The sequence below is a fragment of the Eptatretus burgeri genome, chromosome 7, assembly GCF_056783735.1.
Source record: "Eptatretus burgeri isolate ZD-2024b chromosome 7, Ebu_testis_v1, whole genome shotgun sequence".
NCBI classification, from domain to species: Eukaryota; Metazoa; Chordata; class Myxini; order Myxiniformes; family Myxinidae; genus Eptatretus; species Eptatretus burgeri.
In genome coordinates, this window is record NC_140967.1 from 29,515,004 (window position 1) to 29,542,998 (window position 27,995).

General features: G+C 44.8%; 2 protein-coding genes across 2 annotated transcripts in view; both read left to right on the top strand.

The window, feature by feature from the left end:
• The window catches only part of LOC147022917 (uncharacterized), a 395,784-nt gene that overhangs the window by 30,942 nt on the left and 336,847 nt on the right, over positions 1-27,995 (top strand). The gene's annotated exons all lie outside the window — the stretch shown is intronic.
• Positions 228-27,975, top strand: COG8 (component of oligomeric golgi complex 8). The gene is made up of 5 exons (XM_085887894.1): positions 228-706; positions 4,361-4,434; positions 5,537-6,419; positions 26,440-26,608; positions 27,219-27,975. The coding sequence occupies exons 1-5, from the start codon at positions 266-268 to the stop codon at positions 27,542-27,544; spliced, it is 1,893 nt and encodes a 630-aa protein (XP_085744020.1). The 5' UTR covers positions 228-265; the 3' UTR covers positions 27,545-27,975.

Here is a 27,995-nt window from a genome sequence, read left to right on the forward strand (position 1 = left end):
CGAGAAATGTTCTTCGAATTAGAGTATGAGTTTTCATTGTACATTTTGGGGTGTGTTGTCGGTATTTCGCTAAGCTCGATTAAACATCTCCTTCTTACTTTTACAAATTCGAGTGATGCGTTGATTACTAATTATAAGAGGATAATTAAAGTTAAAGTGTACGAAGTGAACGTGTACATACTTTTATATCTACAAAAATGGATCGGAAAAAAAAAATCCCTGAAAACAACGATACAAGTGTGTGGAAGGAAAAGTGCGCATTTCAATGGCGGATGTGAACGTGGATGTCGGAAGTGAGAGCCAATCGAGCAACGCTGGAGACCTTTTGGACTCGTTACGCGCTGCTTTCCCGTCCGAATCATGTTTTCAGAATCCAGCGTGTGCTTGGTACGTGTCCGAGCTGGCTGCGCACGGACTGGACCGTTTGCGCGGGGAGCCCGCTCGCCTGGCCGCCGAGTCGGCCAAAACGGCCATGCACACTCGGGACATTGCCGGACAGCACTACAGAACATTCATCCGTGCGGCTGAGTGCTCGGCGGGAGTTCTGCAGGACTTCGTGCTTGTGGAGCGCCGGCTCGAGGCCGTGCTGGACGCGCTGCCGGCTCTGGCTGGGCGCTGTGACGACTTGGCCTCTCAGGGGGAGCAGCTGTGCCGGGGACGTCGTGTGAACTCCCTGGCGTTGGCTCGACACACACACCTCCTGGAGGTTCGTTATATTACTTGGTACCACGTGGTTGGTTTCGTCTGAAAGAGAGAGATGTGTGTGTGTGTGTGTGTGTGTGTGTGTGTGTGTGTGTGTGTGTGTGTGTGTGTGTGTGTGTGTGTGTGTGTGTGTGTGTGTGTGTGTGTGTGTGTGTGTGGCGCCAGTCCATGAAGTAAAACTGCATAAGTGCTTGTACATAAATACATGCCATGAGATGCCATGAGATGGTGATTAGTGTACCGCCTGTTTAAATTCCTGGAGGGAATAGTGGGATTGAACAGCATCGGGAAGGTGGTTCCACAAACTTGAGACAAGAGGTGTGTAGTCGACCTCAATTGTGAGAGTTTAACCAGAAAAGGGCGGTCAGAGGAGAGGAAGGGAAAAAAACAAAAATTGCACTCAACCTGCCTGCACTATAAAAGCATCAGAACTTGTGATTTCACTTCACCATGGGCGATGCCAATTATATTGATCAGAGCTTTAGATTCCAAGCCTGGTGTTGGCTTAGTGGTTAGGGTGGTGGCTTGGGATCCCAGGGTCCTGAGTTCAAGCCCCGTTTGCTGTTGAATTAACACCAGGGGGTTGACTCAGCCTGTCATCCTTCCGAGGTCAGCGAAATGAGTACCAGTGTACTGGTCCCGGTGTATGTCCCGGTTAGAATAGGTATACCATATCCCTGTGTGTCGTAAGAGGCGACCAGGGTTGGCGTCAGGAAGGGCATCCGGCCATAAAACATTGCCTCAAGAAAAAGCCCAACCCCTGCACAGCAGGGAAAAATGGCTGTAAAAACGGTCAATAGAGCTTTAGATTGCCCAGACCCATTGAGAGATGGGTGTGACGGCGGAGCCAGAGCCCATCGCGGAGAGCTGTACTCCTTTGAGATCCGGACAAATGCATTGTCCGTTGGGTCAGTCTGAGTTGTGAAGGTAAGACTTTGAGGATGCCCAGTCTGCACCTGACATTGTACTTTTGTAGGCTAGCTTTGCAAGGTGGTCAGCCCAGGAGATTTCATGGCTGATTGGCCAATTTAACCACAAGCCAATTTCATTCGATAAATGTGGATTATGTCCACGTCGGCCACACCTGTTTCTGATGGGAATGTTTGCCCACACCTGCATCTATTTAAATATTTATCATTCATCCAGACGTTCACTAACATTGCATCACGTGCACACAGTTTTACACACTATTGAAATAGGGTTTGTAAATTTTGCATTTAATATACATATTCACTGACTTGTTTTAAAAATATTTATATATATATTGTTACAGTTGTGGAAATTCACAGAGCACCATATAGGTCCTTAGATCAGTTATGTCGATAAGTCTGTGTTCAGATAGATTTCCCCACCGATGTCTAAGGGAATTATTCGTGTCACCGGGCTGTGGTCTTTGAGTTAGCCGTTTTTCTTTTACTATCTTTATTTTGGACCTACCACCACAAAGCGCCACCAACCACAACAACAACGATCACCTCAACCACAATCACCTCAACCACCAACCACAACAACCATGCCACCTCAGCCACACCACCATTACTACCACCACATAGTGTCAGCCCCACCACATTAACCACAACCATCACAACCACACCACCGCGTTTCCACCTCGGCAATGGTTACCAAAAGCCTGGTTCGTCGAGGGAAAGCAGGCAGACGACCCTTCCTCCCCTCCCCCAAACAAATGGCGTCTCCGCGGCCAACACGAGAGATTCCCCCTGCGAGTGGAAAAAGACGAGCACAGCGGCGAGGGAGCGTCCCCGATTTGGCGGGAAAACGCTTCCTTCGAGAAGTTTCCCGCGCGTGCTGGAAGGAGGGGCGGGAGGTGAAAAGGGGGCGGGGCTTGGTGATAAAGAGGCGGAACGCCAGGGAGCTTGTGCTGAGGAGAATCTCAAGAAGGAGAGGGAGCTTTGTGAGCTGAGGCGGAACGAGAGCGCGAGAGGGCTTTTCTGAGCTGAGGCAGATCGAGAGATCGTGAGCGAGGTGGCGCTCCGGACCGAAGGCGCTCTGGCTGGGTCGGTGGTCGTGACGGAGCCACCTTGGATCGTGTGCGAAGCCGGAACGTGGAGGACACAAGCTCGGGGGAGCTCACCACATGGTCATGTTTTTCCTTTTTATTTCTTACTGGGTGTTGGTGTGTGTGTGCTGGTGGCGCCGTCTATAAGTAAACCCGTATAAATGCATGTGAATAATAAATAGATACGGCTGCAGGTCTTTCGGCTAGTGTGCTGTCCCATCCCCCCCATTCATTCCTTGCAAACTGCTTGTATGCTTCTTCATTGCTTGCGTCGTGTGTGGAAATAAATGTGCCTGTCTCAATGTACAGGTTCCTGTCTGTCGTTGCATCCCTTCCCTTAATTGAACTGCCATCATTAAGTTTGGAATAATAGCTGGCTGTTTAATAGCCGATAAAGTGATCGGCTCCAACGGGGCTGCGCGATAAATACACCGCTCAGTATCCGCAGAACGGAGCGAGCGGCGTACGTGGCTCGTTTCCAAGCAGCTCCCGTTGAGGTACAACCTCTCGGTAGCCTTCCCGCACGAATAATTAGGTAAATCAACAGTTCGGCGATCGGACCTGTAGTGTGCGGGTAGAGTACTGACAAGGCTGTGGTGTGCATTAAAAACACACCCGTAGCTGGATTCCGGCGTTTGATCCGGAAGGCTGCGACTGGATTGCTCGTCCGGTGGGCGTACGGCCGCGATTCGGCTAAAAGCGGCTGTCCGCACGTGGCGGGCGGAAATCAATATATATATATATATACATCTTCGATCTCGAAGGAGGTCTCGCTTGGTAACTTGTGTGAAAGGAGTCGTGTACAGAAATACCGCTGCAAGATGTGCATCGTTAAACATGCTGTCATTTAATTAAATTGGAGATTTCAAATGAGTTTGCTGTCAACATGTTAACTTAAAGAGTGTGACTATAGTATTCTCAACACGTTCTTAACTGCACTGTACCTGTAGAAATTGAAACGCCATCTTATTATCACTCGCAGAGTACCCGCCCTGTAAGCGATCTTGTCCCAAGCATACAACACATTCTTCTGATGCATACCTTTACCTGGGTGGTGTCTTGGCAACTGACAGCTCTGCAGGCAAAAAACAACAACCTGGGTTACATGCAAATAATAAAAAAAAAACCTACTGCTTATAATTGAAAAGGAAGCGGTAAAAAGCAATATATCGACAGTGGGCTATTGGGGTTGTGGGGCGACAAGCATGAGAATGTATGAAAAGTGGAAGGGGAGGCAACGGAGCAACAAACCTCAAAACGGCCCATGATAACACCTGTCCGACATGGACACTAACAGAGTACAGAAATGCACTTGAAGGAGTTCAACAAGGGTACGAAGAGTATGAGACGTGCAAATACGACGAGTTAACACCAGCAGTTAACAACTGTTAAAGAAGTCTATTCTGGAATAGATATCCTCAGAGCAGAGAAGATGGTGATTGGCTCTAAAAGAATCCGGAACCGGAAGCAAATGGATGTTGACTCTCCAACTCGATGAATCGTTGCCAATGATTCATTATTTTATCGGGTTAAAATAAACTTTCTGTGAAAGCTCGCTCGGGCATTAATTGAGTCATACTTTGTATGATGTCTTTTCCTCATTTTAATAATAGCTCACGTGTGATGTCTTGTCCTCCATAGGTGCTGGAGATCCCACAGCTGATGCATACATGTGTACGTAATGGCTACTACGATGAAGCGCTGGAACTCATTGGGTGAGTCGGTTGGGAATTCTACTGGTGACACAAAATGCCGGGATAAATAAGCAACATTATCAATCCGCAACTTTCGGAACGACGTAACCCGCCGCAGAATGCTCGGCGCACATGCGCAGAAACCCCTGGCGACAATGGCCTTGGGGCGGAGACATGTACCCTGTGTGCTAGATAAGGATTGTGACCAAAAATGGCTCATAAAGTGTCTAAAAGAAGCCGAGAATACTTGGAAAAGTACCACGATAAAGGCGTGTGCCTCTGCAAAACGAAAGATTTGGAGAACGCTGATCAACTCGCCCATGTCTTGTTGCCCGTACTGCCAAACCTCCCGACGATGTGCGCCCGTGCAAGGCCTGTGGACGGTACATTCTACCCAACCTCCCCATCATCCCTGTCAGTGAATGGACTTTGAACCTTGTGGGATTGCCTTCTGTGAACCTGGCCAGGCTTGGTGACTTAATGGATCTTCGCAATTGGAAAGACGATGCCATCGTTGCTAACATTCAGGTGGACTTTCCAGAGGGAGACACCGTATCTGTTTTGGGTGCTTCTGAACACCGATAGAAAGGTGTCATACCTGGGGCTTGTCAATTCACAGGGTAAGATTAAAATGATTATATTAACTATTAATCATGTTTGTGAGGAGGAGGAGGAGGAGGAGGAGGAGGAGAAGGGGGGGAGGGGGGGGTAGGTGATGACAGTGGGAGTTTGTATGGGTTGAGGTGCCCGGTGAGCATAACCGAGTCAGTGTAAACACACACACACACACACACACACACACACACACACACACACACACACACACACACACACACACACACACACACACACACACACACACACACACACACACACACACACACACACACACACACACACACACACACACACACACACACACACACACGGCATGCGCAAAAGGCCTCGTTAACATGAAGATGTCATTTTGAAAGTTGCGTATTGTTAAAGGATAGAATTGACAACTTGGGAAGCTTCATTATGGGACCTCAGTTTTGCATCCAAGACTATTTTTCTCATGTTCAGTGTTTACCCTAATATACACGCTTCCCACTATCTTTCCCCTGTTTCACCTTTTCCCCAGCTACGTAAAGCGCCTTGAACGAAAGCACTCCTCTGTTCCTGTGATTCAAGGAATCGTGGCTGATGTGCGTGCTTCATCCCAACTTTTACTCTCCCAGCTCCTGCATCAACTCCGCGGCCCAGTGACTTTGCCCGCATGCTTACGTGTCGTCTCCTATCTCCGTCGCCTCGATGCCCTTCGTGACACAGAGCTCCGGCTGAAGTTCCTGCAAGTGCGCGATGCTTGGCTTGAGGCAATGCTCTCTGCAATTCCTCGTGATGACCCTCACCAGCACCTGGTGAAGTCGATTGAAGCTTGCCGAGTGCACCTTTTTGACATTGTCACGCAGTACCGGGCTGTTTTCGCCGACGACGAGGCAGTCGATGGTGCACAGGCCACGGCTGTGTTCCATAGTTGGATGTCACGCCGTGTGCTTTGCTTTCTGTCGGTTCTTGAGGCTGGATTATGGGAGAATGGGAGCAGGAATAGTGGTGGAGCAAGGCCTGACTCTCTGCTTGAGCAGTGCATGTACTTTGGCCTTTCGCTGGGACGAATTGGTGGAGATTTCCGTGCACTTCTCGCACCGATGTTTCAACGACTTGCGTATGAGGCTTTCGACAAGGCCACTGCCTGGGCGTTGGAATCCTTTATCGATGACATGCATGGGTTTACACTTTTATCAATACCAACTGGACTTGGGCACATGGGTGACGTGCAGCCAGATGTAGGAGAGACAAAAGCCACGCCGCCAATGACTCTACAACCACCCTTGAAACTCATCGACTTCCCACCACTCGCTTGTTTTGTTAATGGATTGCTCACAGCTTTTAATGATCTTCGTCTCTGTTGCCCCATCGCCCTTGCCCATGATGTGAGCGTTTGTGTGCAGCAACTATTAGAAAAGGTGAGTCAGATGTGCATTAGAAACTCACTTTATTTATTTATGTATGTATGTTTTGATTGCCTTGACCGTTTTGGTGGGATACATTGTGAGACGTCAGTCAATATGAGGGAAAGTTCATCTTTTCGAGGAAAACACTCCCACCTCCGTCTGTCTCTGTCTCTGTCTCTGTCTCTGTCTCTGTCTCTGTCTCTGTCTCTGTCTCTGTCTCTGTCTCTGTCTCTGTCTCTGTCTCTGTCTCTGTCTCTCTCTCAGCAGCAGGGAAGCCCAGTTTGCATTGTACTACTAACATGCATAGGCAAGGACATTGGGGGATTTGAACAGAATTGACAATACAACATGTACAGCACATCATTTGTCCACTATATTTGCCATTGTGATTAGTTTAACATATAGACATACATCCCAAACAGGTTTTGAAATTTTGGAGTCCAGAGAAGATGTGCGACGTGAGTGCCATTTCTGTAAGATAGTTTGGTGCGTTCAGGCCTCACAGTGGAAATTGGAGGCAGTCATTGACCCACAATTGGCTGCATGTTGAAAACAAAAAATGTCAAGGAAAACCAAATGTGTGAGAAATCACTGGAAAATGCACAATGTTTCTCCTTCATATTATGTTTTATTAGTTTATCTAGTACGTGCCCGTACGTGCAGAAAAAAAAAATTGATAATTGTCACGTCAATTGTGACGTCATAGCACCGTGTCCTGTCATTGGTTTGGTAAATAAATGACCATAACTTTGGAAACAGCTGAAACGGATGAAGAAGAACGATATCAAACCTTGAAAAGGCACATACTCAGGTCCCCAGCGTCAATTGTGACATCATCAAATGAAGAATAAGAAGGATTGTGACAATCGTGCAATAAAAAATAAACAAGCAGTCAGACTGGTACTTACAAAATCGTCAACTTGACCTCTGACCTTGTCTTATAAAAGCTGTCTCTCGAGAAGGTAGCGACGCAAACCAGAAGTTTCTACGATGATTCTGTACCAAACCATCAAAAATCGAATGTTTTGGATGTTTGACCTCACTGTGACATTGACCTTTGACCGATTTTGACCAAAATATAATCAGCGCTAGCCTCCACCCTCCTGAATCACGTGGTGTAATTTGACATTGGTAGCTTCTTCCGTTCTCGAGTTATCTGTACCAAACCATCAAAAATCGAATGTTTGACCTCACTGTGACCTTGACCTTTGACCGATTTTGACCAAAATGTAATCGGCGCTCGCCACCACCCTCCTGAATCACGTGGTGTAATTTGACATTGGTTGCTTCTTCCGTTCTCGAGTTATCGTGCCTACAAACAAACACACACAAACGCACAAACAGAGGACAGAAGTCATCAATATAAGATTTCGTAAGTAATAAATAACAGAAGAATTGTGACGTCAATAATGATGTCGTAGCACCGTGTCCTGTCATTGGTTGGCAAATAAATGACCGTAACTTGGGAACCACTTGTCCGATTAATATCAAACCTTGAAAAGGCACATACTCAGGTCGCAAGCAATATTCCTGGCAAGTTTCAATTACATCGGACCAGTGGTTGTCGAGAAACAGCGGTCGCAGACAGATAGACACACACACGCACACACGCGCACGCACACGCGCGCACACGCACGCGCACACGCACGCGCGCACGCACGCACGCACGCGCGCGCGCGCGCGCACGCGCACACGCATACACACATACACACATACACACATACACACATATTGCTGGAATTATATATAGACTAGTGCGGGCCCATACGTGCAAAAAAAAGAACTTTCAAACTGCGTGCCAGAAACAACAACCACACAGGCCGTTCCTTCGCTCTCGCATGGCCGTATGTGCGGAAAACGACAACCACACAGGCCGCTTCCATACCCACCTTGAGAGTGATCCGATGTGGAGGTACATGCTCAGGTCCCCAGTGTCAATTGTGATGTCATAGCAAACGAAGAAGAAGAATTGACGTCAATCGTGCAAAAAAAATAAAATAATTGACGTCAATCGTTGTGTCATTGCACCGTATCCTGTCATTGGTTGGCAAATAAATGGCCGTAACTTGGGAACCACTTGTCCGATTAATATCAAACCTTGAAAAGGCACATCCTCAGGTCGCAAGCAATATTCCTGGCAAGTTTCAATTAGATCGGACTAGGGGTTGTCGAGAAACAGCGGTCGCAGACACACATACATACAGACAGACGGACAGGCAGGCAGACACACACACAGATTGCTGAAATTATAGATAGATGATGGCCATTGGAAGTGCTTTTATAATTAAAAGAATCATGTTTGTTGTAAAATAGATTAGTTGGGTAAAGCTGTTTAGTATAATGTTAGTTATTTCTTTTTACACAGTGCCTCTATAAAGTCTAAAGCCCCTTTCAAAATTTTCACCTTTTGTTGCCTTGTATCCTGGAATTAAATTTCATTAAATCAGACTTTTTCCACCTTTTATTTAGACATCATAACCCACAACTTCCAAGTGAAAAACAAATTTCAGAAAATTAATTAAAAATACAAAACTAGAATATCTTGATTGGATAAGTGTCCACCCCCCTCCCCCCTGAGTTCATACTTGGTGGAAGCACCTTTGACAGCAATTGCAGCTGTGAGTCTTGTTGGGATAGATCTCTACCAACTTTACACACCTTGATTCAGTAGCATTTGCCCATTATTCTGCACAAAACATTTCAAGCTCAGTGAAGTTGTGTGGGGAGCGTTGAGGGATAGCAATATTCAACTCATGCCACAGATTTTCAATTGGATTTAGGTCAGGGCACTGACTGGACCACTCAAGGACATTAATCTTTTTGTTTCTTAGCCACTCCAGTGTAACTTCAGCTGTGTTTTGGGACATTGTCATACTGAAAGATGAACTTCTGTCCCAAATTCAGCTTTCTTGCAGAGGGCAGCAGATTTTACTCTGGGATTTTTCTGTATTTTGCTCCATCTATTTTCCCTTCAATCTTGACAAGTGCCCCAGTCACTGCTGATGAGAAACATCCCTATAACATGATGCTTCCACCACCATGCTTCACAGTAGGGATGGTGTTCTTTGGGTGATCTGCTGTGTTGGGTTTGCACCAAACTAACATTTTGCATTTCAGCCAAAAAGTCCCATCTTGGTTTCGTCAGACCACAAAACCTTTTGCCACATGGCTTCAGAATCTCCAGATTGTTTTTTGCACACCTCAAACAGAACTCAAGGTGGTCCTTTTTGAGTAATGGCTTCCTTCTTGCCACCCTACTGTGCAGGCCAGACTTGTGGAGTGCTTGACATATTGTTGTCACATGCACACAGTGGCTAGTCTTTGCCATAAAGGCATGTATCTCTTTCAAAGTTTCCATTGGCCTCTTGGTGGCCTTTCTGATCAGTCTCTAACGTGCTTGGTTATCCAGTTTGGATGGACAGCCTGATCTAGGCAGGGTCTTGGTGATACCATATGCCTTCCACTTCTTAATGGTTGTCTTGACTGCACTCCAAGGGATATTCAAAGTCTTTGAAATATTTTTGTACCCATCCTCTGATCTGTGCACGGCATCAAACTGAGCAAGATGTGAGGCATGGGAGAGCAGTACTCCATCAAGCTGTGGCTGAAGGCCTTGTTGGTGGGATAGAGTTCAGTTGTACCAAGGAAGGGTTTTGTGTGATGGAGGCTGTCTTTGGAGGCCAAGTTTAAAATGTGGTTTGCCCAAGAAATATCATGGCTGATGAGACCCAGGAGTTTAAATGACTGAATTTCGTCAAGAGGATTGTTGATAAAGTAGATAGGGAGGGTTTGCCGGATGGGTCTTTCGGAGAGAGAAGTGATAGTGTAAGATTTGTCAGAATTGAAAGACCTATTCCAAATGTTTGGCCAGCTTGTGATTTTTCTTGATTTTAATTTTTTTAAGGTCTGAAGAGTGGGAAGAGCCTGCAGCCTTCCTGTCTGAAGGATGAGGGATGTCACATCACAGGGTGGAGTCATCAGCATGTTGATAAAGGATTTTCCTGAGTCAGAAAGATCATTGATGAAGATCATGAATAGGATCATTGATGAAAATCATGAACTGGGCCCAGAATACTTGTTGCGGGCCGGGTATCAGTGACGAGCACGACCGCTAGATGGAGCTGTAGAGTCGACTCCACCGAGCACCCGGAATCTAGATCGTACCTTTCGGAAAACTCCGACAAGTACGGGTCCCTTACCGGACCGACCGTGAATCGTCATTAATTACACCACATGGTACAGGGTTATTTGCCAATCTTTAAAATACCTAGAAATCCACGTGGCGAGTTACCGAGTATTCACACCCTCGACGGCCCTCGTACGAGTCGAGCCGTTAGTGTGCCCGACCCGTGCGCAACCCGAGTGGAGAGTTGCCGAAGTTTCGTCGGTCCAATCGTACATTTACAGCGGCAACAGCCTTCATAATTCACCGACACGCGTCACGCTAAGCCAATGGCAGAAACACAGCAACGAACTGATACATTTAACAAATGTATTTATTTATAATGGGGCAGGGGTGCACACAAGAAGGCTAGTGTGGCGGCTTAGCCCAAACATTCAAAAGAATTGTGCATTTTGTGATACAAGCACCAAATTTGGCACAAATGTACATTAATATGTTGCGAACATTTTCAGATATTGGGCCACTTGAAATTCTCTCTTTATGTCCGCCATATTGGATTTCAAAATGGCCGCCACTTGAAATGTCTTGTCTTGCGCACAAGAAGAGCACATCAAGTGACTGCAGCAGCACTGTATATCCTGCATCACCGTGCCTACAACCACTACTGTCTGGGAGAAACCAGGGATGCAGAGGACCTTCCGGAGTTTGAAGATTGGTGTTGCCAGAGAGGAGAAGACATCCCCCAGTTTCACTACTGGGCAACCGTGCTGGAACTAGAACTGTTAGTTCTAGTGTATGTGCGTTCTCTCAGGCAGTGATCGTTAATGATGTACCTCAATGCTCTGACAGAGCTGGTCCCCTGGTTCCATGCACTGGATCACACCCACTATGCTAGGTGGATACCAGTGCACCTGAAGGACATGGCCGAACTCACCATCAAACACCCAGATGTAGCCAGGAAATTCAGGGAAAGCCACTTCACCATTCAGAAAATACAGAGGGTGTTCTCTTCAATCCCGATTGACCAGGCACATGAGCAGAATAATGCCTGCATCAAAGGAGAGGGTGGAGCAGTTGGGCTCACTGACAACCCCAGTGCCATACGTCGCTGGATGGTTGCGGGACCAGAAGTTGCCAGGGTGATCGAAGAATTCCAGGATGGGAACCAACACTGGAGACGGCAAACAGCAGACATACGTCATCATGATCAGACGCCAAGTGTACAGGCCTCATTTGTGAAAGATGTTCGCTCTCTCTCGTCGGTGTCAGAGAGGAGATGGGCAACCCATTCGAGGAGGAGAGTCAGGATGTAGTCAAACTGGACACAAAGGAGATCGCTGATCCTGCTGCTGTGGAGACCGTGATGAATGCTAAGAGGATTGGCCAAGAGCAGTTCGAGGCTTTCACAAGAGAGTGTCTGTTGGACAGAACAAAGGCAGTGGACGCACCCATTCCTCGTAACAAGCTGAAGGTGTTCAGCACTTCCACTCCAAGAAGCCAGAGCATAGGTCAGCAACAGCTCGCCTCCATCAACAATGACCGTGAACTCTTCGCACGCCTGTACATTGGCTACCAGACGAGGGATGGAAACCTTGAGGAGTTCTTTTGTCACGAGAATCAGGCATGTCCTCCTGCATTGTCTGATGGTGGAAGCCTCTGCACTGGTACCAAGAGTGATCTCACATGCTTGGAAGAAGTCTCCGACGCAAAGACAGAGACTCCTGTCACGACCTGTATTGTGCTTGATGGAGCAGCCATCGTCCAGATGCTGAAGCCGGCTGCATCAAAGACCTTTGAAGAGTATGCACAACAGATCTTCATCCCATATATGTCCACGAAGCTGCAAACAGTGTCACGCCTGGATCTGGTCTGGGATACTTACCTTGCTGATTCACTGAAAGGTAGTACACGTGCAAAGCGGGGACAAGGTGTGCGGAGACCTGTGGTGGGTGCCGCAGCCATACCAGGAAACTGGCAGAACTTCCTATGAGTGGACAGCAACAAGACCGAGCTGCTCAGGTTCCTCTCAGCAGCTCTCATGGAATGGTTTGACCAGGAGGACAAGCAACTCGTCATTATTGATGGAGAGGCAGTGCTCAGCAAGCCACTACTGCCAGATCTGACCTCACTCGCCCCATGTAACCATGAAGAAGCTGACAGTCAGATGTTGCTGCATGCATCTCACGCAGTCCAGCATGGACACCATGCAATACTCATCCGGACTGTAGATACCGATGTGGTGCTGGCAGTGTCCCTGGCACAGGAGTTGCAACCAGAAGACAAACTGTGGCTGGTATTCGGAACAGGCCAGAGTTTCCGATACCTAGCAGCACACGAAATAGCAGCTGGATTGGGACGAGAGAAGGCTCGTGCGCTGCCAATGTTCCACGCTCTAACTGGATGCGACACTGTGTCTAGTTTTCATAGACATGGCAAGAAGACTGCGTGGGCAGTCTGGACGGTACTGCCAGAACTCACTGAGGCACTGCTGCTGCTGTCCTCTGCACCTCGTGACATACCAGACGATGCAATGCGCATCATCGAGATGTTCGTGATCCTGTTGTATGATCGAACCAGCAAATGCACAGACATTGACAAGGCCAGGAGGAAACACTTCGCAAGGAAGAACAATGTGCAGCTCATCCCTCCAACGAAGGCAGCTCTGGAGGAACATGTCAAGAGGGCAGTGTATCAAGGTGGACATGTGTGGGGTCAGATACTGCTGCCAGCACCAGAGCTCCCTCCACCAACCAACTGGGGTTGGTCAAGGCCTGGAGAAGGACAGTACACACCTTACTGGACCAGGCTAACTGAGGCAGCTCACAGCTGCATTGAGCTAGTTTCTTGCAAGTGCAAGAAAGGGTGTGTGAGGCGCTGCAAGTGCAAAAAGGCTGCCCTTCAGTGCACAGCCCTCTGTGTGTGTGAAGGGGACTGCACATGACGATGAGTCAACAACATACATGTACTTGTGGCAATGCTAAACTTGTTAACATGACACTGTTTATGTACACGTATCTTCAGTACCGGTATATACCTAGCCTCAGATACCAGTACACCGAGCCTCAAATACTAGACCATATAGCATGTCAGTATTATCCCTAAGACATTTACAGAACTAAAGGCCTGGTCACACCTTGACGTTTTAGCCAGCGATAGCAACGTATTAAAATGTATGTAAAACGCTGGCTTACGTTGAACTTTTGATGTTTTTTTTTTTAAAGATTCGGACGTATTCATAGCGACTTGGTCTTATGTATAACGCATTGGTAACGGACACAGAACGTTTCGTTGTGTTATAGATAACTTATACCAACGAATGCTGAACCTGTTGTTGGCCTACACAACCGATGCCCAACAATAGTCTAACTTAGGCATAGCGCGTTGCACGCATCGCCGACGATGTCGTGACGTAGCCTATTAAAAGGCTGACGCATAACGATTCGAATCATAACTGCCGTAGAAATGGAAGTGTCAACATCGCGGTCACACCTTGGCGATCTTGCCAACGTATGCCGACCTAAGAAAAATGTGTCTAAAACGTTGGGGCACGTCAAATACGGTATGAGTAAGTTTGGTATACGTGAGTACAACGCTAAAGTACGCTATCATACGTCGTAGTAAGTAGAGTACGTCAAGAAATTTTAAACATGTTCAAAATTTTACGACGTACTCGGCGTATGACACACGTTCCGCATGCGATGGGGATAAGTTTTACACACGTCCACAAAGGCTACTTATAAGCTACTCATAAGTCGAAACGCGTCGCGGTAATGTCTTTTTTACGCGAAACTTATTTCTAACTTATGTTTGACGTGCTTTGAACCAATTCTTTACGTAGTCCCAACACACATCGACGTATGTAGACATATTCCAATGACGTCTTCCGGTCGACAAAAAAAAAAAAATTAACGTGTTTCTAGGTTACAACTGCCATATAAAGACGTGTTCCCAGCGGTTTTGGGAATTGGTATATAAAAATGCTGCTCATAAAAGGGGAACCCAACAGTGTTTTCTAGTCCTTTTTGAGTCGATGTCCATGTCATCAGTAACAGTATCAGTATCAGTATTAGTATTAGTAGTAGTTTGTTCATGTTGGCAGTAGTAGGTGAGTGTGAGGGGGAGGGTGTGGGTTATGATGGATCGTCCTTGCGTTTAACGATTTAACGATTTAAATGATAAACTCAACGATTTAAATGGCTGCATCTCCACTATTGAAAGTAGACGCTTGCGCTCAACAATTGGATTTTTTTTACACTCAACGACTTTTAAACGGTACCACTCAACTATTTTCATTGTTTACAATGAACGATTTAAATTGCTGTCACTCGCCTTTGTTTTTTGACGCTGGCGCTGGGAAATTTTAATCGTTTCTATTGAAAGTAGACGCTTGCGCTCAACAATTTGATTTTTTTCACACTCAACGACTTTTAAACGGTATCACTCAACTATTTTCATTGTTTACAATGAACGATTTAAATTGCTGTCACTCGCCTTTGTTTTTTGACGTTGGGGTTTTGAAATTTGAAGCGTTTCTTCTGAACGTGTTAAAACGCTCAAACTCGACTATTTTAAATAGACGCTGCCGATGGACAATTGGAATCATAGCCAAGCTAGACACCGAAGTGTGAACATCCTCGTCATGCCGAAGAAAAGTTTGAAGAATGCTGCAAATAAGTGTCCTGGCCGTGGCCGTGGACGCTGACGCAAGGACGATCCATTATACCGACGTCTTTCAGCCTATGAGTAACTTAAAAGTAACGTCTGTCGACGTGTGGCAACGATCGCGTAACGTGTCAACAACACGTTAATCATCGGTTAGAAATAAATTTCGGGTACGCTAAACATTTCCTCGGCGTGTCTCAACTTATTATTAACTTACAAGTAGCATGTGTTGACGTCTGTCAACGATCGCAGACCGTGCATACAACTTGTGGCCAGCGTAGCGGAACGTGTGAGTCATACGCCGGCATACGTCGTGAAATTTCAAGCATGAAAAAATTTGAGGACAACCAAAAAGTACACCGTTTAAAGCCAACGTACAATGACGTATGGCAGTGTTTTTCAGCATGCTCTCAATGTTATCAAAACTTACCCATCACGTATTCAACGTGTGCCAGCGTTTTAGAAAAAAAAAATTAAAAAATCGGCATACGTTGGCTAAAACGTCAAGGTGTGACCGGGCCTTAAGACATTCTTTTCAAAGTATTGTGTTGAATCCAATATTTGCCTAGATATTTTCCAAATAAAATTATATAACAGACTGTGATAGATAATATTAAGTTGAAAATGGTACCATTGGATTCCTTATTCCCAAAAACATACATTTAGATACCAGAATTAAGTCAATAGCTGCATTACGTCCAGAGATAATAGCAAATGTAGATTTCAAGTGGTGGCCTTTTTGAAATCCAATATGGCGGACATAAAGAGAGAATTTCAAGTGGCCCAATATCTGAAAATGTTCGCAACATATTAATGTACATTTGTGCCAAATTTGGTGCTTGTATCACAAAATGCACAACAGGTTTGCTTTGCTGCTACACCAGGCAGAGTTATTCAAATATAGAAGGAATAGCAATTTATGTACAAGCACTTATGCAGTTTTACTTCATGGACTGGCGCCACACACACACACACACACACACACACACACACACACACACACACACACACACACACACACACACACACACACACACACACACACACACACACACACACACACACACACACACACACACACACACACACACACACACACACACACACACACACACACACACACCCAAGAACCAGTGGCCACAGCCTTTATTGAGGCCTCCAGCTCGGAGGGAAAGGCGAGCTAAAGACCAGAGCCTGCCTCGGACCTGTCCACCTCGTGTGGTCTTCGAGCTGGCGGGGTGGTGGGACTCAGACCTCTCGCGTGTGAGGCGAACGTGACAACCACTCGTGTCGGGCAAACGCGATCTTCACTCCTGTCACCCGTTTCTCTCTCCTGGTTCACCGACAGAGACGCAGCACACAACCTTTGCGGTTCTGGCGGAGGAAGGATCTGTTAAGTTATTTTTGTGGTCCAATCGTTTCGCACTCTTATTCACCCTGTCTTGGGGGGTTGGGGGATGCCTCCGCTCCCCCTCACTGGACGATTTTGGCACGCAGAATCACTCGTCGCCCTGTCACTGGCCAAAACGAGCGGCAAGTCCGTCGATTGGCCCGGGAGCGTGGTGACGTCACGCGGACCGCCTTTCACACCGTTGCGGGGTCTGATTGGCTGAGCGACGGCCACCCCGCTGGTAGCACGCTGATTGGTCGAGGGCCGCCGCGAGGCTCCTCTTTGAACTCCGCCCACCATGGCATCGGCCAGAGCGTGGTGAAGGTGAAGGTCAGGGTGATGCTGGCGTTGTTGTAGTTGATGTTGGTGGTGTAAAAATAAAAGAAAACCCTGACTATCAAAATAACTTCGCAGCGCATGTACATTTAATTACCCATTACACACGGGACGGGGACCCCAACTAAAAACACATACTTACCGATATAACTGTTCTATAGGACCTGTATGTTGAGTGCTCATGGCTTCCAGCTTCGCAACACACAGCCTTGTTGACGCCAGCGTTGACAGGAGAGGAGATGAAAGGATTCTGTTTGCCATACGTTGGCTACCTGAGTGGAGGAAGTCGGTGAGCCAAGGGTGCAGTTGTCCTTGGATGCCATCGGCATACATTTTAGCGAGCAAGGTGGGATGCCAGTCTGTTTTAATAGCACTAGATATGTCGAGAGACGGTCCTGATCTTGTGTGTGATATTGAGGACTTCCATCCATTTTTTGATGTCTGAAGCAATGATTGATTCCATGACCTCGCTGATTGGAATGGAAGTAAGCCGATCGGTCTATATTTCAGGGGATCAGTTTTTTCTCCTTTTTATGTAGCGTGTGTGTGTGTGTGTGTGTGTGTGTGTGTGTGTGTGTGTGTGTGTGTGTGTGTGTGTGTGTGTGTGTGTGTGTGTGTGTGTGTGTGTGTGTGTTTTTCCTCGGTTGTTATCTCCATGTACGGGTTTCAAAATATGGTACGGTATCTCCCAGGTCTCGACGTATCCATCTCTGTTTCAGTAAGGGACCAAGCTGTGAAAGTTTCTTCTTTTGAAAGTTTTGTTCTGAGGGCTCTTCTTTTCAGGTTTGTCACCAAGTTCTGGACAGCTTCCAACCACAGTCTGTTTGTAGTAATGTTCCCTGGGATGGTTTTTAAGAACTCCGTGAGGTTCTTCTTTATTATTCCCATTGCTCCAATTATCACTGGTACAATTTAAGCACTCTTCAGCCTCCAAGATCTTTTCACCTCATTTTTGAGGTCCTGTTATTTGGTCATTTTCTTGATTTCTGTGTTTCGGCCAAAATCGCTGGCTACTGAAACTTTAATTAGCAATGCCAAGTTTTTTTTTATCCCCCGCCGCATGGCGGAAGGGGGATATTGTTGTCACCCGAGTCGTCCGTCCGGCTGTCTGTCTGGCTGGCTGGGCGTCGACATTTATAGCTGTGAATGTGATAACTCATAAACTGTTCGCCATATCGATTTGAAATTTGAGTCACACATGTACCACCTGAAAAGGAAGAACCCTATTGATTTTTCGGCGTGACCGGATCCAAGATGGCCGTCTGGGGCGGCCATCTTGAAAAAAATGTTTTTTGTAATAAATGGAAAAACGCTTATCTGATTTCAATTATTTTTCAATGGCGGGGGATTCCCCATCTCTGATGGTATATTTTTATTTTGCATCTAAGTTCTATATCTGGTAGCAATGCTTTGCTTTTATGTTCACGCTCGATAAAATCAGATCGTATGTGAGCGGTACTTCCTTGTTTTCAATCTTTGCTTTTGGTTTATGTCTGCATGAGTTTTGTGGAACTGGGATATAGAAATTTATACATGTGTGCCAGTGGATTACTCGACATACCTTGTTGTGCCTTTGTGTGTACAGCTGTTCTGACATGAGTTTTTACATCCCAATCGGAGGTGACTCATGCTTTCTGTTAACGTGTTGCAGAACCTACACCTGTCCGATTGACTCATTCCTGCCATTTTCTTGAAGTTGTTCATGTCGTGTCCTTTGTCTTGGCCATTTATTATGATTCGTTCTCCATCACAGTTGAGCTAACCTCTTCTTAGTCATTCCATTCCTTCCGTCCATCACGCTATCTCCAAAATATTTGGGTAGAAATTCGCCAAACTTGGTAGTTATGATCACCACACAGCAAGAAAGTGCGAGAGCAGTATCATTTTTGGCTCCACCCTCGGGGCCATGGAGTGTGGTGAAAAGGTCAATTACAAAAAATGCAATTGGATACATTTTAAACATTTTTAGCAACGTCTCGCGTCGCGAACACTGCTCATAGAGAGCTCGGCGTTGTTGTTCTTCTTCTTGTTCTTTTTCTTCTTCTTGTTCTTCTTCTTGTTCTTCTGCTTGTTCTTCTTGTTCTTCTTCTTCTTCTTGTTCTTCTTGTTAAGACAAAACCTTAACCTCTTGGACTCGGCTCTTGTATATACAAGATCCGGATCTCCTTAAATACTAAGCACATGTACACATCCTCGCATTGACGGTGCCTTTTGAGAGCGTCTATCATGAACTTTTAAGTATATTCGGACATTTGCTTTAAAGTTTCGAAAAGTTCACGTTACTATTTAAAGATTATTCCATTTATCGTATTGTAATTTCATAAATACATTATTTATTTCGTAAATACACTATATACGTAAATACATTATGACGGGTCTCGCTATTGGCTTAATCAAGGCACGTGCTGAAAAAATTTTTTTTTTTTTTAGCCGACAAAACCTTTAGGACGCTGCTCTTGGACACATTTGTCCTTGTTTCATGAAACTGGATCTGTACTCAACATTGGGGTATGCATGAAATGTGTAATGACATTTTTGGATTTGATCCCCAGGGGGTAGGGACTTGTGTTGTCATGGGTCGAAACAAGATTTGTTTTTTAACTCCAAATTTGACATTGGGTCATTCCTTGTGGAATTTTTTTTTTTGCCATATTTCAACTTTACTTTCGGTGGGAAGGGTGGGTGGGGATTTGTGATGGCGTGCCCACCATCAACTTCGATCTCGTTTTTCTTACTTTAAGTTATTCTTTAATCCAGAAAAGCTATCTACAGTCGGGCCCAAAAGTTTGCACACACTTGAGCAGAATACAGTTGACTTCCGTTTATACGTCTTTTCTCGACAATAATCAGAATTCTTTCCATTCCTAGAACAGTTTCAACCATTCTCCCTTGTTTCTGCAATTTTTGTACTTTGGATGATTTTATTCAGTTTAATTCATGATGTGACAAAAATAGCGGGTCAAAAGTTTAAATACACCAAGGTGACGCTGCATGATTGGCTTTCAAAAGGCCTATAATGTTCTGAAATGGCCTTCTATCACTTGTATTGTGTCCCCCACTCTCTGCTGATTATAATTGTTATGTAATCGGTCAGCTAGTGCTCCTATGGCTGTATAAAGGGTCTAGGTTTCCCATTCAGGCCCTATTTCCACTTGAGCCAGCATGGGGAATGCAAAAGAATACTCTCAAGACCTGAGGAAGAGCATTATCCAGTTGCATAGGTCAGGGACTTCTCTTGGGGCCATATCTAGGCAACTAAAAGTGCCGCGGTCATCTGTCCAGATTGTGTGCGGACGTATAGGGACCTTGAGACAACCAAGATCCTTCCAAGATCAGGCCGGAAGTCCAAGTTGACACCAACCGATGAGAGGGCATTGGTCAGAAAGGTGCGCTTCAACCCCGAGACTACCAAGAAACACCTGTGCCAATAATTGGAGGCTTCAGGGACGAAGGTGTCACTGTCCACCGTCCAGAGGGTCCTGCACCGAAACGGACTAAGAGGCTGCAGATTGTGAAGGAAGTCCCTCCTTCAAAAACGCCACTGCGAAGCCAGGCCGAAATATGCAAGAAAGCACAAGGACAAAGATAGAGGCTTCTGGTGGAGTGTCCTTTGGTCTGATGAAACCAAAATGGAACTTTTCGGCCACAATGACCAACAGTACGTCTGGTGAGAGAAGGGAGAGGCCTTCAAACCGAAGAACACAATACCCACGGTGAAGCATGGTGGTGGCAGCATCATGCTATGGGGATGTTTTGCTGCTCGTGGTCCAGGAGCACTGTATGAGATGGATGGCACCATGAAGAAGGAAGACTACTTGGAGATTCTCCAAGGGAACCTGAAGCAGTCTGCTCGAAAGCTGAACCTCGGACGTCGCTAGACCTTCCAACATGACAACGACCCAAAGCATACTTCCAAGTTGGTTGCTGGATGGCTTCAGCAGAACAAGGTTGATGTTTTGGAATGGCCAGCTCAAAGTCCGGACTTCAATCCAATAGAGAATTTGTGGACGGAATTGAAGAAGAGAGTGCAAAAGAGGAAACCCTCCAATTTGACTGAACTCTACCAACACTGTCAAGAAGAATGGGTTAAAATACTTTCAGAGAATTGGAAGAAGCTGATTGATGGTTATCCTGCAAGACTGACTGAAGTTCTAAAGGTTAAAGGCCATACAACAAAGTATTCGACAATATTTGAGTGTGCTGTATGTAAACTTTTGACCCGCTATTTTTTGTCACATCATGAATTAAACTGTCAGCTTGCAGAAACCGTTGATAGAAACAAGGGAGAATGGTTGAAATTGTTCTAGGAATGGAAAGAATTATGATTATTGTGGAAAAAAGAGGTATAAATGGAAGTCAACTGGATTCTGCTCAAGTGCATGCAAACTTTTGGGCCCAGATGTATGCTTACAGAATATGTAATTGTTTTATCTTACATTCCATCCTCTTTCTGGCCATTAATTATATCTCTCCTTTTTATCGTGAGTCGTGGACAACCAGGGCTGGCAGGATTACCTAGCAGTACGCACATTCACCTCAAAATTGTCCAGCTTGGGTTTCAATCGTGACCCAGCTATTGTTACGAATCTGGAACCCATCACACACAACAGCCAGAGTCCTTATTGATAAGTTATATCGGTAAGTATGTGTTTCTAGGTAGGGTCCCGTCGTATGTTAAAATGTGTGATTAATTGTACGTGCGCTGTGAATTATTTTATAGTTAGGATTTTTACACCACCAACAACAACGACAACAACGCCCATCTTCGCTTCTTCACCACCAACGCCAACAACGCCCATCTTCGCTTCTTCACCACCAACAATGACAACGCCCATCTTTGCTTCTTCACCACCAACAACTACAGCTACTACTACTACTACTACATCCACGACAGCAACGCCACCTTCCCGCACTCGACCGGTTGCCATTACGCATGTGTTTTTGGCTGAGGACGTGGGCGGAGCCTTCGTCTCCTCGGGTCGAAGCTGTGCTCCGAGGAGGGGCAGACAGCGTTTCCTCCAGCCAATGAGCGGAGGGCGAGCACCACACGCGCCCCAGCCAATCGGGAGGCCGCCACGAGTCGCCTGACAACCCACGGTCCAATCAGGAGGCGAGTGGTGGGGAGAAGAAGCCGCTCCCTACTCAAGAAAGGGGAGAGGACGGCAGTTCGGAGAATTGTGGCGTTTGCGGCAGACGGTCGGAGATTGGCTTGGTTTGGACCAGTTTTTGGGGAGACCGTGTGATCGTGGCAACTGCAGAGGGTTCTGCAGGTGGTCGTGGTTGGAGCGGCCTGCAGTCCTTTGGAGGGCAGGTTTGGAAGTCGAGCAGCCAGGATCCTAAGCTGTGGATTTTGGGTCGTGGGTTCGAGTCCCACCAGTGGTTCGGAATCTGTGTGACCGCACAGAGCGGACAGGTACCCCGGCCCGGCCTGACCGAGATCGACCCACGGGGTCCAGTTCTTTTGGGTGTGTGTCTGTGTCCGTGGGTCCCGTCTGTTAAGTAGAGCTGTTTAAGTGTTTTCTTTTCATAATACCTTTCTTTATTCGTGATGACTCTGCTCTGTCTTCCTCTCCCCGATTATTGTTATAAATAAGTGCCCCTTTTTTGAATGTATCAACTCATTTCTGTGTTTTTCATTGGCTTAGCACGGTGCGTGTTGGGAAATAGTGAAGCAGTAAATTGTTCATTTGGACCGACAGGCCTCAGTAACCATCCGCTCGGGTTACACACCGTTTGAGCACAGTGACGGCTCATTCCGCTCGAGGCCTGTCGAGGGTGTGAATTCCCCAGTAAGCTTTGCCACGTGGGTACTTAGGTATATTGAAGTTTGGCAATTAACCCTACCCCACGCGGTCGAATTATTGGCGATTCATGGTCCTGTAAGTCCGGTGGACAACCAGCAGCCTTATCTGGGCTCATCGTGCCGCTCCTGTGTGAATTTATTCTTGCATTACTCCCGTGTAGTTTCTGCAACGTATTGTATCGTAAACTTGCGACAAGTTAATAAATTAACTATTTCAACGTTTACACTCGCCGGAGGAGAGGGTATTGCATTTGGGTCCATTTCTGTTTGTTTGTTTGTCTCGCACAGAACTTTAGTGTTTTTCTCTGCAACTGCTTGTCGGATTGAGATGAAATTTTCACCATAGCGACGACAGTGCTGATGTAGAATGTTTTATTGATAATTATGATGTCATAGGTCACGTGGTGTGGCCGCTATGTTGAAAAAACAAAAACTTTGGACCTTTGTATCCTCGTATAGAAACCAAAACCAAGGAAAAAATTGAAACTTGGCACATGGCAAGTACTCATGGGGAATTTGTGCGATTTTTTTTTTTTTTTAAATTGATGTCATAGGTGCCTTCGTTGTGACATCATAATTGCATAAGTAGAATGCTACATCTGATCAGTATGAAAATTTTTGAGTCATCGAGGGATAAAATGATCCACAGAAATTTTTTTTCATTTCATTGGTCATGTGATTTGCAGCCATATTGTTAAAAAACAAAACAAAAAGAAAACCTTCAAAAATCATTTTCTCTGATATGGCTGAACAGATTGAGGTGAAACTTTACATGTATGACCGACCGCTTATCCGTGAAGAACAAAAAGTTCACACATATGATGTCATTGGTCGCGTGTTTTGGCAGCCATATTGGATATACCCTCAAACCTACAAAAATCTTCTCCAGAACGGCTGGACAGATCGAAGGGAAACTTCACACAAATGTTCCTCAAGCCATGGGTGTTCAACTTTGTTCAGGAATAATTGATAGGTCACATGGTTTGGCAGCCATATTGGATTGAAGAAAAATATTAAATAATGTTTTCTCTGGAACCACTTGATCGACGTGAAACGTCAATTGTGATCTAGTAGTGATGGGGAATACATGTTTTAAATTTCAAATTGATCGGACACATGGTCTAGCAACCATATTTATTTAATTATTTTTTGATCTGGGTCCTTTTTGTTTTATTTTTATTTATTTTTTCTTTTGAATAAGATTCACTTGGCTGTGCTAGGAGGGATTTGATAGTAGAGGAGTAGCATCTGAAATGCGAATCCTATCCAGGTTCCTCCTGATGACTTCATCTTTGCTTTTTGCTTGTTTGGGTTCTTTCTGATGACTCCAATGCAGGACTGAACCGATTTGCTCTTCCATTTGATGTTAAATGAATTTATTTTAATCCCATTCCAAATTCAGTTCAATAATAAAAATAAAAAAACCTCATGGGTCAGGGTCAGGTGTCCAATCAAAGTGGGGTTGCATCAAAGCAAGAAGTCTTGGTACCCCGTCATCACTGTCAGCAGTTGTAAAGTGGCAGTTCTAATGATGTCTTATTACCTCCGCATTCTACGAAAGGTTATCTTTTGGTCGCTGTGTATTTATTTATTTGTGAATATGTGTGTTTGTTTGTTATTCGCATAACTCAGAAAGTATTAAACCGAATTGCATGAAAATTGGTGGGATGATTCGTGATTATCCAAGGACGATTTGATTAGATTTTGGGAGCGATCGGCTCAAAGGTCAAGGTCAAGGTCATGAAAATGTCAAAAACAAACTTTTGAGCATAACTTCCTTCATAAGACAGCTATCGACATGCAACCAACGCCATATTGTTCCATGACGAAACACCTTTCAGGTACGTGGTGTCAGATTTGACGTGACGTCATCAGAAGTGCGTCAAAATGACGTCACAAGATGACATAAATTTTCAATTTTCGACCTCATCAGTTTTGATCATACCGTTTTGTAGGACTTACCTTAAGGACGTCACACACCAAATTTGACGTCTTTCGGACTGACTGTTATGACGTCATTGACGTTTGAACATAACGTTTTTCAATTGTGGCTAAAATGTCCTGATATTTTATATTCAAATATCTATGTAATTTGTAAAGGTAATTGTCCCAAATCCAGGCATTATGATCAGTACCAAAATATCTGCTTATTTATGAACAGGTTTTGCAAATTAACTCTATGGTCAAGGTCACACTCAAGGTCAAAATATACTTGTAGGCATAACTTCAGATCTAATAGAGCTATTGACATGAAACCAACGTTAAAATGTTCCGTGAAATAAGAGCTTTCAGGATGGTAGTCCGCAATTGGTAGTGACGTCATTGGAAGTGCGTCAAAATGACGTCACAAGATGACGTCATTTTTTTAAACTTTAGATTTTTTTCAGTGTTTATCATTCCATTTTGTTGGACTGCCCTCAATGACGTCTAACAACAAATTTGACGTCCATCAGACTGGTTGTGACGTCATGGATGTTTTTAAATGACGTTTTTCAAATGTGCCCGGAAAAAAGTAGTGGCGGCGAAGGTATGCGCTCTACCGAGTGCCCGTTCTAATTAATTATGTAACACACCACTACACAAATGCCCCACAAAATACACCATAAAGAACTACACAAACACCATATAAAACAAGTCCTGACTAGGGTCTGCAATCTCTCATTGCCCTTTTTCTTGTTTACATTGTGATCATCTCTCAGTACAGGTTTATTTTGACGTATAAGATTTTGCCATTACTGTCCAACGTATTGTATCGTGGGTGGTTAAATTTGGGCAAGTTTTAAATTTGTAAATCCCACATTTACACATCCTAGATTTGGGTAAATGCTCCCCATTGGAAAACCCAGAATGGCCATCTCCTCCAGCCAAGTTATTTGCATTACCTGGGGACTGCCCTGCTTCACCTTGACTTTTCCTTAATTAAAAACAACGTTCTCATTAATATGAAATGTATACGAAACAATATCGTGGATTTTGCACTTAAACAACAGATATATATATATATATATATATATATATATATATATATATATATATATATATATATATATATATATATATATATATATATATATATATATATATATATATATATATATCTCTCTTCTCTCTTTCTCTCTCTTTCTCTTTCTCTTTCTCTTTCTCTTTCTCTTTCTCTTTCTCTTTCTCTTTCTCTTTCTCTTTCTCTTTCTCTTTCTCTTTCTTTCTCTCTCTTTCTCTCTCTTTCTTTCTCTTTCTCTCTCTTTCTCTTTCTCTTTCTCTCTCTTTCTCTTTCTCTTTCTCTTTCTCTTTCTCTTTCTCTTTCTCTTTCTCTTTCTCTTTCTCTTTCTTTCTCTCTCTTTCTCTCTCTTTCTCTCTCTTTCTCTCTCTTTCTCTCTCTTTCTCTTTCTCTTTCTCTTTCTCTTTCTCTTTCTCTTTCTCTTTCTCTTTCTCTTTCTCTTTCTCTTTCTCTTTCTCTTTCTCTTTCTCTTTCTCTTTCTCTTTCTCTTTCTCTTTCTCTTTCTCTTTCTCTTTCTCTTTCTCTTTCTCTTTCTCTTTCTCTTTCTCTTTCTCTTTCTCTTTCTCTTTCTCTTTCTCTTTCTCTTTCTCTTTCTCTTTTTTTTTTTTGTGGAAAGGGGAAATGAGCATATTGGGAGTTTATTCTATATTTTGGTGAAAAAGAGCATACTCTACTCGTATCCCACTGGAAAGCATGTACTGAATTGGTTTGTCTGTGCAGGTGACTTTCACCATTGTGGATTTCCACCGTTCAGAGGCGCCTACTTTCAGCCGAGCCGAAGAGGACCTTTTCACCAGGTTCTGCTCGACATACGTTCAACAACTTTTGCCTTTCCTCAATCGCTGCTTGCAAGCTCTCTTCCCTCCAAGCCAGTTAGCGCACGCACTCGGTACGATGACAATGTGACACCCTCCTCTTCCTTCTGAAGCACAGTCTCGTTTATTTTATTATTTTTAATTTTCTTTTGTTTGATTCTTTCTTATTTGCTTGCATTGGTTTTGGACTTGTGGGGGAGCTTGTATGTAAATAATTTGCGGGACAGACATTGGTCGACGTCGGTGTACTGGAATGTGAATTTGAATTTGAGGGGTATTTGTGGACGAGGGACAAATACGTGGTTTATGGGAGTTGGATCTGGGTTCACAGCTTCAGGGGCCAAGGGGTTTGAGGGGGAAGGCCATTACTTTTAAATTGTGGTTTTATTGAACTATAATGTGCATTAATTTGATCTGCTATCTCTTTATTGCTAAAAGATTATTGAGGGGAGGGAAGATGATTATACTCTTCCTTTCACTGTGACATTAATCAACAAAATACATTTTCCAAACTTGCTCTGTTCAACATGTGGTTTGATTCTTGATGCCCTCAGGGCAATTCTCAAGGGACACTGAAATGCTATCTTTAAAAAGTGGTGCCACTCAACATCTTTCTAACTACAAATGAGGAAAAGACATTGTACGAATGGGCTGACGTTTACCTTGTTATTTATATTTTTGCAGGTGTACCTCTGACTCGATTACCCCACTATACTTGCCTCGGTTGCCTTGACATTCCTGTCCTGCTGAGCCCGATATCCGAATTCCTGCCGCCGAAGGGAACAGAAGTCCCCACATCGCCCGATTTGGAGACTCCGCCATCCATTTCTCCTCACACCAGCGAGCAGGAGTCAGACAGGGAGGACTCGAACCCTATTTCTCTTCGTGAGGCCGACGAGAGCAATCACGTGTTGGCTGGAAACAGTGAGCATCCGAGGCTTGCTTTGGAAAGCGAATCATTGGCGGATGTGAATGTTGTTGAGGATGAGGTTATAGATGATGCAAGGTAGAAAATGCATTGTTTTGACAAGTCTTTTGTCATGTTAATGGTGGCTGGACCAAAAATTCGTTTGTCCTTCCTCTTCTATCTCCATTTTCATCTGATCGGTAGAAGCTTCTGAAGGACGTGCCGGATGCTTCCACTGTATTCACTGGTCAGGCTGAGTTTATATTGGACTTTAAACTTGAGACTTTGGGAATGATGGAATTGCGTCGGTACTGTTGTAACTGGTGGATTCCTTATTTGCAGATGTGCTGGGTTGTTTCTTTGGCCTGTTCTGATTGGCAGAATATGGGGCATCTTTGGATGAAATATTGCCTTTTAAAATTTTTTTATTTCAGTGCTTTGTTTCCGTTTCCATTGATCTGACTATTTCATTGCATCTCCAGAGCAGAAGCCTCTGCCCATTTGGAAATTTGTGTGAATAAAGATGATGCAGGATTACTTGTCTGTGAGATAGA

Coding starts and splice junctions, on each gene's coding strand:
- COG8 (XM_085887894.1), top strand. CDS start 266: ATGGCGGATGTGAACGTGGATGTCGGAAGTGAGAGCCAATCGAGCAAC. Junction 4,435..5,536: donor GAAGCGCTGGAACTCATTGG/GTGAGTCGGTTG, acceptor CCTTTTCCCCAG/CTACGTAAAGCGCCTTGAAC. Junction 6,420..26,439: donor TGCAGCAACTATTAGAAAAG/GTGAGTCAGATG, acceptor TTGTCTGTGCAG/GTGACTTTCACCATTGTGGA.